The following is a 12,548-nucleotide window of genomic DNA, read 5'->3' on the forward strand; positions in this document are numbered from 1 at the left end:
TATGTCCGCGATCTAACCAAAAAAAACTATATTACGGATGATATTGGTCGTGAAAGCCAACGTGTTAAATACAGAATTATTAGGAAGCACAATAAAGCGGAACCTTGGGGGGGAAAAAAAACACACACAAAGGCTTGAGAGAATAACTAAAATATTTAAAAGCTTTATCACACATTAGTAAATTGTACAATCAAAGATGCATAATTACATATTTTTACAGAAGTACAGTATTCCAATCTATAGACGCCAGACCTTTGTGAATAATAGTATTTGTTTATGTACAAATTCTGTGCATTGTTGAACAATCCGAATTTTTTTTGTAAAATCTTCCATCAGTTATTGCCTTAAATACTCAAATATTGCAAAATAATGTTTTAACGTGTAAAACAAAATATATCCATAATATAATTACGAAATGGCATACACACTCAGGACAAAGATGGCAAGGTGTACTCATCATAACCGACTAAATAAAACAGAATACGAACGCAAACACGTGAACAGAGTTGTTCTTTAGCGTCTGCAAAGTGACATCGTTTTTACTAGTGCGAATGCAGCCATGAAACGGAAGCGGGAAGCAGCAGCTAATCTTAATGTAGCCGTGGACTCGTCTTTTGAAGATATGATTTGTGCTCTATTGTGGAAAATTGAAATGCGTCATCTGCAGACCCCCCCCCACCCACCATGAAATTAATATTTTAATCAGTGTTTTTTATGTTCTGACATTTATCTGCGCATTCAAAATAAAAATGCACCAAACGGTAGTTTCCACACGTGGTAATGCTATGCATAAAAGCGTAAAGTGATGGTAGCTCTGGAGAAAAAGACCTCGTTTAGTCATGATCAGGAACTAAAATATTGAACAACCATTACCCACTTTCAATTGATTCCAAAGAAAAGAACACCTTGCCCAACTATTAAAATACTCCAAGGTATTTCGTTTCAATGAGCTACTTCACACGTCAATTTTAATATTTTTAGAATTTTATATTTTTTGAAGTGCCAATGTAAAACGAGCTTGTTTTCATTGGTTTGCTAGCATCACCAGGTTGAACAGTTACAGATAGCAGATAGTGGAACATGTAAGTTTACATGTTCACAACTGAATTTGATTAAAAAAAACCCGAGTGTTTAACAATCCAAATAATATTTTAATACAAATGCAATACTGAAATTTTGGTTTCTGGTTCACCTTATTACCTAACGTGCTTCAGACAACTAAAGACTTTCAAAGTGTTATCACGAGAAGTGATTCTTTATATTTTATTGTTGAATGAAAAAGTGCACGTTGCATATAACTGCACATTCCTTTTTAAACAAGCCTATTTGCTTTTTTGCATCAAAAGCAAAAAAAGTGAATAGAATTGTAGATTTGGATAACGGTTTGAAGGTGTATTGAACACCAATAAAGAAAAAAAGAAATATCAGGGATGAATGCTGTAAGTTGCACGAACACCGTAAACTCTAAGCAATACAAAAAAATGTACATGTGATGTATGAATGTAATCATAACGACTATGGCAGGATCATGAAATTATATTCTGTACCATAACTTGTAGCTTTCAGAAAGTAACATCTTGAGAATTTACAGCAAACGCCTATCATTTTTCAATATGCAGTAGTCCCTCGGTTAACGGTGGCATCGCTCAACGTTTTTTCGGTTAACGTTTCAGCAAACCATAGGACCCCAATGGTTTCCACTAACGTTAACATTTTGATTAACGGTAATGTTTACGTTCTGCACGCGGGTGCCAATTTCAGTCAATCCGAGCGCTCGTAAGTGGGCTGAGCCATGTCCCCAGCCAATCAGCGATGCCCATTTGTGAGCGTTTTGACCTCGACTGCCTTTGTTTAAATTGTTTTCTCTGTTGGCAGTGGAAAACAGCTTTCTTGCAGACTCTGTGATTTTAACTTGTTCAACTTATGCAGTGAATTCGAGAAACAGCTATTTCAGTGAACTGTAGTTTTCGTGAAACGGATTAAAAACGTTAACCGAGGACCTACCATCCCCAATAATAATAAAAAAAATACAAATTCCAACAGTGGCTGTTCAACGGAAAAAAAAACTGGCCCCCAGCCTATGAATGTCCAACAAAGGCTCAGAGTTGTCGGGTGGTGGAGGGTTTTAACGACACATTTATACATTGACGCGATCCAACCCAAAAAAAAACCTCTTATGAAAAAGGCTCAGAGCCACAAATGGCGAGAGGAGCACCACTCGACGCCCATGAGATCAGGGTAGCACCGGGTCCTGACGCGTGCGGATCACCGGTCACAAATGTTCCTGCGAGGCCACGCGGTGCGCACTCGATTAGTGTCATTGGGTCACGTGCTACGAGCGTTAGAACACTCAACGATTTACGACTATTTGTAACGCGAGCCTGCGAGGGGCTACACAGCTGTTCCACATCTCTTTGATACGTTAAAGCGTTTTGCAACACAAAAATATACACGCTGGGAAAAACCAATGCAGTATTAACCTCACAAAATGTATACAAATATGACAATCTCATGTACCCGATGTTAAACTTTTTTTCAAATCATCTGAACATGTGATCACTAACAATTTAATTAATTCGATACTGTATTTCGAAAATATAAATCAATATGCACAGTATATTGCGTAGCTTTCAATACCAACAAAAGAACGTATTTGAACAAAAATAACGGTTCTATTTGGCAAGCATGTCCTCATCAGACTTAATTTTTCTATTTCACTGATTTTACTAATCATTTTATAAACAACAGCAATAAGCTATGTTGCGTATATGGCGTTTTGCTGGTGTGTGTGCAGACCACCAGACAGACAGATTTGTGGAGTTTTTAATCATAAACGTGAATATGTATTGCTTTTGTACACAATCACTCCTTACGATAAACAACCCTCCTCAATGTAACTGTACGCGTCGCAATCATCTTCATAGTATCACGTGATTCTGGTACAGCTATTGCTGGCTATGGAAACAGAGGATGGCAGGAGATATGGTTAATAACACAATGGGATATAACACTGAATGATAGTCATTTACCAATCCATGTACTACCAAAACGCACCTAACTGTTTGGTGTGCGTTGGTTAAGGACCAGAACCAGTTCAGATATCACTCACCACAGATGTAAGGCAAGGATGGCAATCACACCCAGGTCACCAGATCCATATCAAAGTGTGCTCAGCGCTACACTACCACTCTCCACTGAAACAACGATGTGCAAATAAAGAGCAGCAGATTTAGGGCGATGGTGCAGTGTTTAGTGCGCGATGAACCCAGCCTCAGCTAATATCAACGTTAACATCCGAATCAGTCCTAGCGTGCCGACGTCACCAACTCGTAATGTCCAGCATGGTAAAATAGTAAAATAATTCCCCATAATGGACAGTGTGGCAGCCTTCTAGCTTCAAGAGTGAAAAATGACTGATATGTTATTATTTTTTAAAAATCAATAACCCATGCACAATAATTGTAAGTTGATACATTCCCATAGGCAGTTTTTTAATGTTTTTGTAATTTAATCTTCACCGAGATATGGAGATGGATGTTTCAGTACCTCATGAACATCAATTCTCTCTCTTCTAAGACACGGAGCCAAAAACAGTTAATCTCAGTCACATTTTACATTCACGTTGGAAAGATAGGGCAGCCTGTAGCACTCAATTCATTTTCGGAAGTGTGTGATGGTTGCAGCCAGGAGTAATCGCAGACCACATGCCACCTCTTGCGCTCCCTGGTGGCCCAGGTTGGGAACTCCATAACCAGTGGAGCGAATCAGGAAAAGCACAGAAGGGTAACCACCCCCAACCTCCCTCTTGGTTGGCTAGGCCAGTGTGAACAGGCTTCAGAGGCCTGTGGAGGTGAATATGTGTGGGGCGCGTCACCCTTGTGTGGCCTCGTCACTAACGTGCACACCTTCCCAACAGCTTCACGGCTGCTCGGACTTGACACAGACGGGGTAAAATGTGGCAGCTCGCTACCACGCCACCCTTGAAGTCACTAGCAGTACTGGACTTGGTTTCGGTCGGAACTCTTGAGATGGCTTTCGGCCACTTGTTTCCATCAAAACAGCCGTTTAGGTACACACAAAGCGTGAGGTGACTGGCACCCCTACATCTATCCTGAAAGGTGTCACTCGTAAAGGGTTTGAAAACAGATTGCTATTAAGATATATACAGGCAACGGTACTGTTGAGAATAAAAAAAAAAGGATTATCGGCAATATTAGACATGAATGCTAACTTTGGTTACTCACCAACACGATTGGGTTATACTTGTTTACAATGTTCAAGAACGTGAATTTCAACACCAAATAAAGTATATTTTTATACATAGGCCTTCATAACCAATATTGTGATTCATCATTAGTTTATTTTGGGTCAGATTGCCACGTTGGTAAGCATGTCAATTTACAACTATAACCATCTTCCGCCCGATAGAGCCCATCAAATGAAGTTGTCACGTCATGGACAAATACAAGTGATTTGGTTTATCAACAAACCGAAGGATTGTTTAAACAAACCGAGGGGATTGTTGAAAAGAAATAAACATTTGTTTTTGGCAATTATCAAAATGTTTGCTTGCTTTTCAACATTTCTCCTCTGGTTTGTTGATAAAACCAAAAAAAATTGGCTACATGTGCCCCCATGTAACATGATGTAATTGGCTCTGTCGGGGTGGTGGAGGGTTACAGTTGTAATGTGACATTATACATACACGATTTAACCCTGAATAAACCAATTATGAACCAATAAAGTTGCTTTATATTATAAATGCTCACACATTTACATAAACCCTACTCTGACCATCGCCTACGACCTACGAGTGAAATAAACAGTGTATTACCACACGCTTTAAGCTCACACCACTAAAACAGTGTGGTCGTGGCACGTTTTGGCTCTAGCTGTGCTGACATTACATATCGATACACAGGTGTATGGATACGGGGATACGCCACCACAGACAGAAAACACTAAGGCACAAGCACACTGTCAAACACACGCACACAGATGCACAAACCTAAAACACACGTATGGGCATAAAAAGCAGCCTTCAGAAATATCCCTCAACTGTTCCCCCTAAAAATTCTAAAATCATTACTCCTGAGAACATTGTTTTAATATTTTCTACAACTTTCATACAAATAAACACATTTTAAAATTCACATAATGAAAAATACCACCACCACCAATATCCACACGCATCAAGCAGGGCCATTAGATATGCCAAAATGCACAAATGTTTGTAAATAAAATTTAACCTTTCTGGAGCAAAGAGTAAAACTTGACACCGTAAAACTTACTGCGCTTCACGTGCATTTTGTCTAATATTTGAAAAATCTTACCGACTACAGAAACCTAAAGGACCGTGAAATGACTTATATTTTAACCTCCAAGTATGGACACAAGTTATACCGTAAAAACATTGGCAGCCACAACAATCTACTGACGAGTCGGAGGCAGCAGCAGCTGTAGCGGCAGCAGTGGAGTGCACAACTCGCTGTGGAGTGTTCCACCAGCCCAACACCACCCCTGCGTTCACACCGCAAGCTCAAACCAAATGCAGGCAAGCGCCTGCCATCTGCGAACATCATGACCTGCCGCGCCTGCAAGTCGTATATCTTTATATGGTGGCGCACCAACATCAGTGGGGTAACGTTCCATTATTTTAATTGCTGAAGCCACGTCGCCACGAGGGCAATATCGTGCCCCTCCAGTATTTTTTTATGATTACACCAGGGCCATTGCACCCATATAGCAGAGTTAAAAGTTGATTTGATACCACAATTATATGCCACGTTACTGTTCCTGTCCCCTCATTTTCTTGAAAGAAAATATTTTATATCAAAGAACAGGTATTGTAATTAGGGCATTACCCTGAAATATTCAAAGGTTCAGAATCAAGAGAGTGGAACTCTTTGTATAAAGGGACACCCTAAAGGAACAAGTACACAATGTGTATAATCACCACACATGGACTATTACTTTGGGGGCTGTATGACAGCTTCAATGTTGTCAACGAGAAAAGTGCATTTTCCTGAGTTAAATCCTAGCATGTGAGGGAACCCCCCCCCCCCCCCATTTTTAACGTAGTACTATCTTACCCAGGCAAGAAAAATTGACGTTAATGGATAAGTATTTGAGTGGAAATTGAAAAAAAAGTCATATATACAGTCATACCTCGGTATACGACCGCTTTGGAATACGTCGAATTTGGTATACGTCGCGTTTTGACGAGAAAAAAATGTCTTGGGATACGACGTCTTGCTTGGGATACGAGGCGCTTGCTAGAACTTGTATGGGTCGGGATGAGTCACCGCGTACCCGCGTAGACCCCGTTCACGACTGAGACAAAGCGCCACTCCTCAGTCTGCCTGTAGATCTCGTTCAGTGCACGACCCTTGCTAGAACTCGTAGGCTATCAACTCCTCTCAGCAAGGTAAAGTGACGTTAAATTTTATGTTTATTTTAATTTATTTACGCATTCATTTTAATTTATTTATGCATTTTAGTACTAAGTAGTGTCTACATTATATTATACAACCACATTAACGTATAATATGCCGTATAAAATATTATTTCCTATACTCTGGAACGAATTATTTCCTTTCCCTTTATTTCTGATGGGAAGAATTCGTTTGGTAGACGTCACTTCCGGTATAAGTCCTCCTACAGGGGCTGTGTCCGCTCAGCCGGGAGCTGGGACTCGCGCTGCCAAACAGTTTTACATTGCAGCAAATTCATCAGTTTTGCTGCATGGACGGATCTCACCATTGTGATGAGGAAAAGGATTGTGCACTTGTTTTTTTAGGTTTTCCCTTCCTTTAAACAATAAAGTGTACAACATTTACCATGCATTACCCATATCGTTTACATGGCAACAATAAAGTTCCAAGGCACAATACAATTACGTATGTTCACAACAAGTAGACATTACTACATGTACATCATTAGACCTCCTTTGCCAGTACCAAAATATAATAATAGGGTTTTTCCTTTTTTTCTGGCAACAAAACTGAAACCTTTTTACAAGGATTCATGTCTGCATTAACCACAGTACCTGCGGTCAAAATGCAAACAAAAAACATACTATGATAATATATGCGTTGTCCTTGAAACTGATTGGTCCACACCAATGACAGAACTGAGTCATTGGTCGAGGCTCAAAAGAAAGCCGTCCCTTGGTGTGGACCAATCAGTTTCAAGAACAATGCATATATTTTCTTTGGTTCTTTCGGTAAAGTCACGTAGAATGAGAATAAAATAATAAATTGATAAAATAAAATAACACAATAATATTCTCACGACGTTTCGGCCACAACAAAAGCGTCCTTCATCAGGTGAAGGGGACGAGACTGTCTGGAGGACAGCGCTGGAGTGAGAAAGCCACGCTGAGATCACGACCTTTAAGCTGTGTGAGAAGAAACAAAGCGCCTTGACAAAGGAATTAGCATATAATTTAGCATTGAAATGGCTGAGTGATTAGCTTGTGACTGGTCACAGAAAAGGCTATGTCAAAGTTAAAGCATACACATCCGCAAAGGCACCCCTTGACAAAGGAATTAGCATAGAATTTAGCATTGAAATAGCTAAGTTAAAGTATACACATCCGCAGAGGCACCCCTTGACAAAAGAATTAGCATAGAATTTAGCACCTTAAGATCATTCAACAGACTCCGGGATAAGAAGGCTCAACTAATCGAGTCTCTCACCTTTCTGAAGAGATGCCGTGATTCTAAGCTATCCGTGTTGCTAAAGTTGAGGGTAAGAATCCACCCATTTTTCGCCATATAGCATTGTGATATATAACGACTTATTGTTGGTAGCTTAGCTGATTGGAGAATATAGAGTTTATTGATAACATTGAGGTAATTTATATTTTAGTTTTTTCATTGGTTCACTATATAGTATTCATTATATATTGTATTGTATACCCAGTTACTGTGAATAGCTCAGATGTGTAGGCCTTGACTTCAACATAGCCATTTCTGTGACCAGTCACAAGCTAATCACTCAGTTATTTCAATGCTAAATTCGCCTAGTTATTTCAATGCTAAATTCTCCTGTTTGATTTGTACTAGGTGCCTCGGTGAATGTATATGCTCTGACTTTAACATAGCTATTTCTGTGACCAGTTACAAGCTAATCACTCAGCTATTTCAATGCTAAATTCTATGCTAATTCCTTTGTCAAGGGGTGCCTCTGCGGATGTGTATACTTTAACTTAGCTATTTCAATGCTAAATTCTATGCTAATTCCTTTGTCAAGGGGTACCTTTGCGGATGTGTATGCTTTAACTTTAACATAGCCTTTTCTGTGACCAGTCACAAGCTAATCACTCAGCCATTTCAATGCTAAATTACATGCTAATTCCTTTGTCAAGGCGCTTTGTTTCTTCTCACACAGCTTAAAGGTCGTGATCTCAGCGTGGCTTTCTCACTCCAGCGCTGTCCTCCAGACAGTCTCGTCCCCTTCACCTGATGAAGGCCGCTTTTGTTGTGGCCGAAACGTCGTGAGAATATTATTGTGTTATTTTATTTTATCAATTTATTATTTTAGTCTCATTCTACGTGACTTTACCGAAAGAACCAAAGAAGATGAATCCTTGCAGTCACGAAAGCTTTAAATCGAAATGCATATATTATCATAGTATGTTTTTTGTTTGCATTTTGACTGCAGGTATTGTGGTTAATGCATAAATGAATCCTTGTAAAAAGGTTTCAGTTTTGTTGCCAGAAAAAAAGTGGAAAAACCTTATTATTATTACTACATGTGTTCGTTGCAATAATCAATTGCCGTTTTTGTTGCGTTACTTTAACTGCTTAAAAAATGATGCGTCATCAAACAGCACTCAAACCAATCTGTACCGACCCTGCCGATGACTAAACCGTGCAATAAAGGAAAGTGCAAGAAGAACACCACACACCCAAGCCTTATGCATTTAGAATATGTTTTACACTAACTGCACTTAACTCCAAAATGCTATTACAAAAGTCCTACCCATGACTATGTTTTCAGTTCTGTCATTGGTAACAAAAGTATTTTCGCAATGCTTTGAGAACGTCAGTTTTTTGTTTAAAGATAATCTCAAACATCAAATACACTACGCTGGTTGAAAATTGCGGGCAACATTATTGGAGGTAAGCCTACAGTGTCTACACCACTACGAACTGAATTATATTCATTTCATGAAGAAAAACAACTGATGTCACAAATATTTTTCTTCAACCTTATTGTTTGAACTTATATTGGACAGAAATCTGAATAACTTTTTGCTTGAAATAACATAAATGACATATCAACTACACACTAATTCAAAGAGAATCAATGACTTGCATATCACAGCAAGACTCATTGTTGTGTAACAGGTGATAATGTAAACCGGAATGGTGGGTAACTGGCTCAAATTGACTACACTGACGTATGCAGACACTACTCAAGAGTACAGTCACTCGACCATGCGGACGAAGGGATATCTTGGGATGCAGTCAAGGCAAGAGCGCCCATCGGTTACGAGACCCATGATGCACGGCAGTCAGGTGTGACTCGGCTTGGATTGGCTGAACTTGGACACGTGGGGAAGTGAATTATGACTCACAGTGGTATAGTTATAACCTTGTTCCTAACTGGTGGGACAAGCACGTGTGGAGCGGGAATGACTCATCTCAACAGCAGGTGATGAATTACTTTCTTACCATTAGTAAATTTTGCATGCTTTTGAAATCAAGCTGCTGATTGTCTGAAACCGTGTGCAGAGTTCTGATTTGGAGCAATTAGGTAGGCAGCCAGGTAAAATGGCTGAGAGTGGGGTTGCTCTTGCATTGCCGAGGAATGGCTATAGGCTGTCTATAAAAGGCAAACTCAGCACAGAGAAGGCAAAGGCGATATCAGCAACAGCACAGTGGTGGTGAGCTGCACTACCAGCAGTAAGGACGAACAGAGTCGACTCAACAGCCCACTGCCAAACTTTACGCTAGTTGTAATTACTGGCGAAACGTCGTACTCAGTTTGTAAATGTGGCTTGGCTCTCCAACACACCGGTGTGCTGTACTAGTGACGAATTGGCACGTTCTGTTTACGTGACAACCCTTACTAGTCGGCTGTGTCGGGTGGTGGCAGGTTTTAATGACACATTTATATATTTACCCGATCTAACCCAAAAAACCTCTTATGAATAAGTGAGAGTTTCGAATTAAAGCTTTCATGACTGCAAGGATTCATCTTCTTGGTTCTTTCGGTAAAGTCATGTAGAATGGGAATAAAATAATAAAATAAAATAAGACAATAAAATTCTCACGACGTTTCGGCCACAACACAAGTGGCCTTCTTCAGGTGAAGAGACAGGTCTGTCCGGAAGACAGAGCTTGAATGAACGCTGTCATGCAAGGACCGCGTCTATTAAGCTGTGTGGGCGGAGTTAAAATATGAATTTGCATGTTACCAGCATCACCTCCGGAGAGGAGGGGGCTGGGAACACAGGCAGAGAGGAAAAAAGAAAAGGGGCAAGTGCAACAGCCAGGGTGCGCTGTTGTGTCCTTAGTTGCCTTATGACTATGCTGTAAACTGGACTACTATATAATACAATATTATACCTTCCAATCTCAACTACATGGTATAACATCATATAGACAAATTCCACCTTAGAATTATACAATGCATTACTTTAAATAATACAATGCGTTACTTTACACTAGTGTCTGTCTCTTCACCTGAAGAAGGCCACTTGTGTTGTGGCCGAAACGTCGTGAGAATTTTATTGTCTTATTTTATTCCCATTCTACATGACTTTACCGAAAGAACCAAGAAGAAAAAAACAAGTGGGAGTTTTGTGGTGTATGGGTTCTGGTTGTTGGGAAGTCGTGGGCCCTCAGGCTCCATGCTGATCTTCAGAACCCGAAAATATAACAAAGGGCAGAGTAAAATCACAAGTGTGTGAAACCACAGTGTAATCCCAATTATATTGGCGGATAGTCGGGATTTCCCATATTCGGTAGGCTTTAATCCAAGCAGCCTGGGTGCCTAGCGATCACTGAGGCAACCTCATTTCAAAGTGTCTGAGTTTGAGAATGCGCGGGGGCATAGGCATGAGTGTGCCCTGGGTTGTCTATTTTTCATAAGTTTTTAGATAAATTGCATGTTTCTGCTTCACTTTACAAAACTGCACTACCTGGTGGAAACCCTTATGGTGGCCTGCTGCAAGATAAAGACAACCCATCCTCACGGAGTGTCTCACAAGTGAGAGCTAGTCCGGCGCACATTCAACTCCACCCATCACACGGTCATCACGTGACAATAGTGATGCCTGTTCTTAGCAAAACATGAACACCAAATGTTCCGTGTGACCTAATTAGCTGACAGATGCAATGTAATTTTGTGATTAATGACATCTCCATGTGAATAAAACATGGCAAGTACGAACATGTTCACGAAGGAAGGCTTGTAAAGAATGGAGTTGGGCTCATGACTGCGGACAATGCTGACAGCAAATTCAGCACAGCACCTCGGGTGTACCTTTCAATTGGACGTTTCGCCTGCATCAGATTTATACCCAGCCATAAGGGAGTTTTTACTCAAGTTTCTGAATGTTGGGTTAATGCTGTCATACAGCCTATCAGGCACTTCCCATCCAGCCGTTCATCAGGTCATCCTCGAGGCCCACACGTTTCAAAGTGTCCCTTTTTGCGATTTCACCACGTAACATGATTTCTTCAATACATGTCCTTAAATATTTCTTGCAGAAGGGGCGGCAAGGCAGTGTCCGCTTCGGTTTTGCGGATATTGTGCACCATTTGCGCGTGCTCCGTTACCAGTTGCCGAAGGTCCGAGAGTTTCTGCAGGAGTTTGGGGAAGAGGAAGGGGCTCTCGGGGTGCGTTTTTCTCAGTTGAAGGTCCAGTGCCTGTAAAATGCGGTCCTGGATGCGCTCCACCGGATTCACATTAATCAGGCCAGGGCGGTCTGCCAAAACACAAGAGTAGGCGTGGTCATTTTTATGCGACGTGAAAAGTAACATGAACCTCAAGAGGATTTAGGATTATGCATTGCTTTTATTGTGCTTGTTTACCCTGGGAGGCCTCACAACCCATGGGCAAGAATTCATAAATGATTCCACATATACGCAAAAAACGAATTCACTGTCAATAATTATCTCTGGCAGGTGAAGGGGGATGTGAACATTTAAATGAGAAGTAAGGAAAGTCTTGATAACCTGGGTGAGCAGGAGGGATGAAGCAGTTACAGTGGTATTGTTTGCAATGTTTATAAGGTGCGAGAGGCTACCTGAACAAGGGAGATGATTTGCATCACCTATTGGATTGACTATGATTAATGCGTGCATGATTGTGTCTGTGCATACAAATACCACGTGCGCTTGTCTAAGCTCGTGATTGATAAATCACCTATGAACAGTTTTATAAAAGCATACAGTATACACAAGCTTCATGCATACATACACTGTTGCATTTTCACATGTATACACGCCCACTCTACGTCGATGTGTAGCAGGCGCGGCCCATGCTCGCTCGTGGGTAGCATTTGCAAGCAGCGCCAGTCGGATGAAATG

At 40.6% G+C, this 12,548-nt stretch overlaps 1 protein-coding gene across 2 annotated transcripts in view; it reads right to left on the minus strand.

Annotated features, from left to right (window-relative positions):
- Window positions 1-138: 138 nt before the first annotated feature.
- LOC103091849 (peroxisome proliferator-activated receptor delta) overlaps window positions 139-12,548 on the minus strand; it is a 30,759-nt gene continuing 18,349 nt past the window's right edge. For both annotated transcript variants that reach the window (XM_032949664.2, XM_032949665.2), the window contains one exon: window positions 139-11,944. In XM_032949664.2, coding sequence (XP_032805555.1) covers window positions 11,697-11,944 — 248 coding nt within the window. In that variant the 3' untranslated portion in view covers window positions 139-11,696. The remainder of the gene's footprint in view (window positions 11,945-12,548) is intronic.

The sequence above is a fragment of the Petromyzon marinus genome, chromosome 8 (genome assembly GCF_048934315.1).
Source record: "Petromyzon marinus isolate PM22_M1 ecotype Great Lakes invasive population chromosome 8, UKy_Petmar_22M1.pri1.0, whole genome shotgun sequence".
Lineage (NCBI taxonomy): Eukaryota > Metazoa > Chordata > Hyperoartia > Petromyzontiformes > Petromyzontidae > Petromyzon > Petromyzon marinus.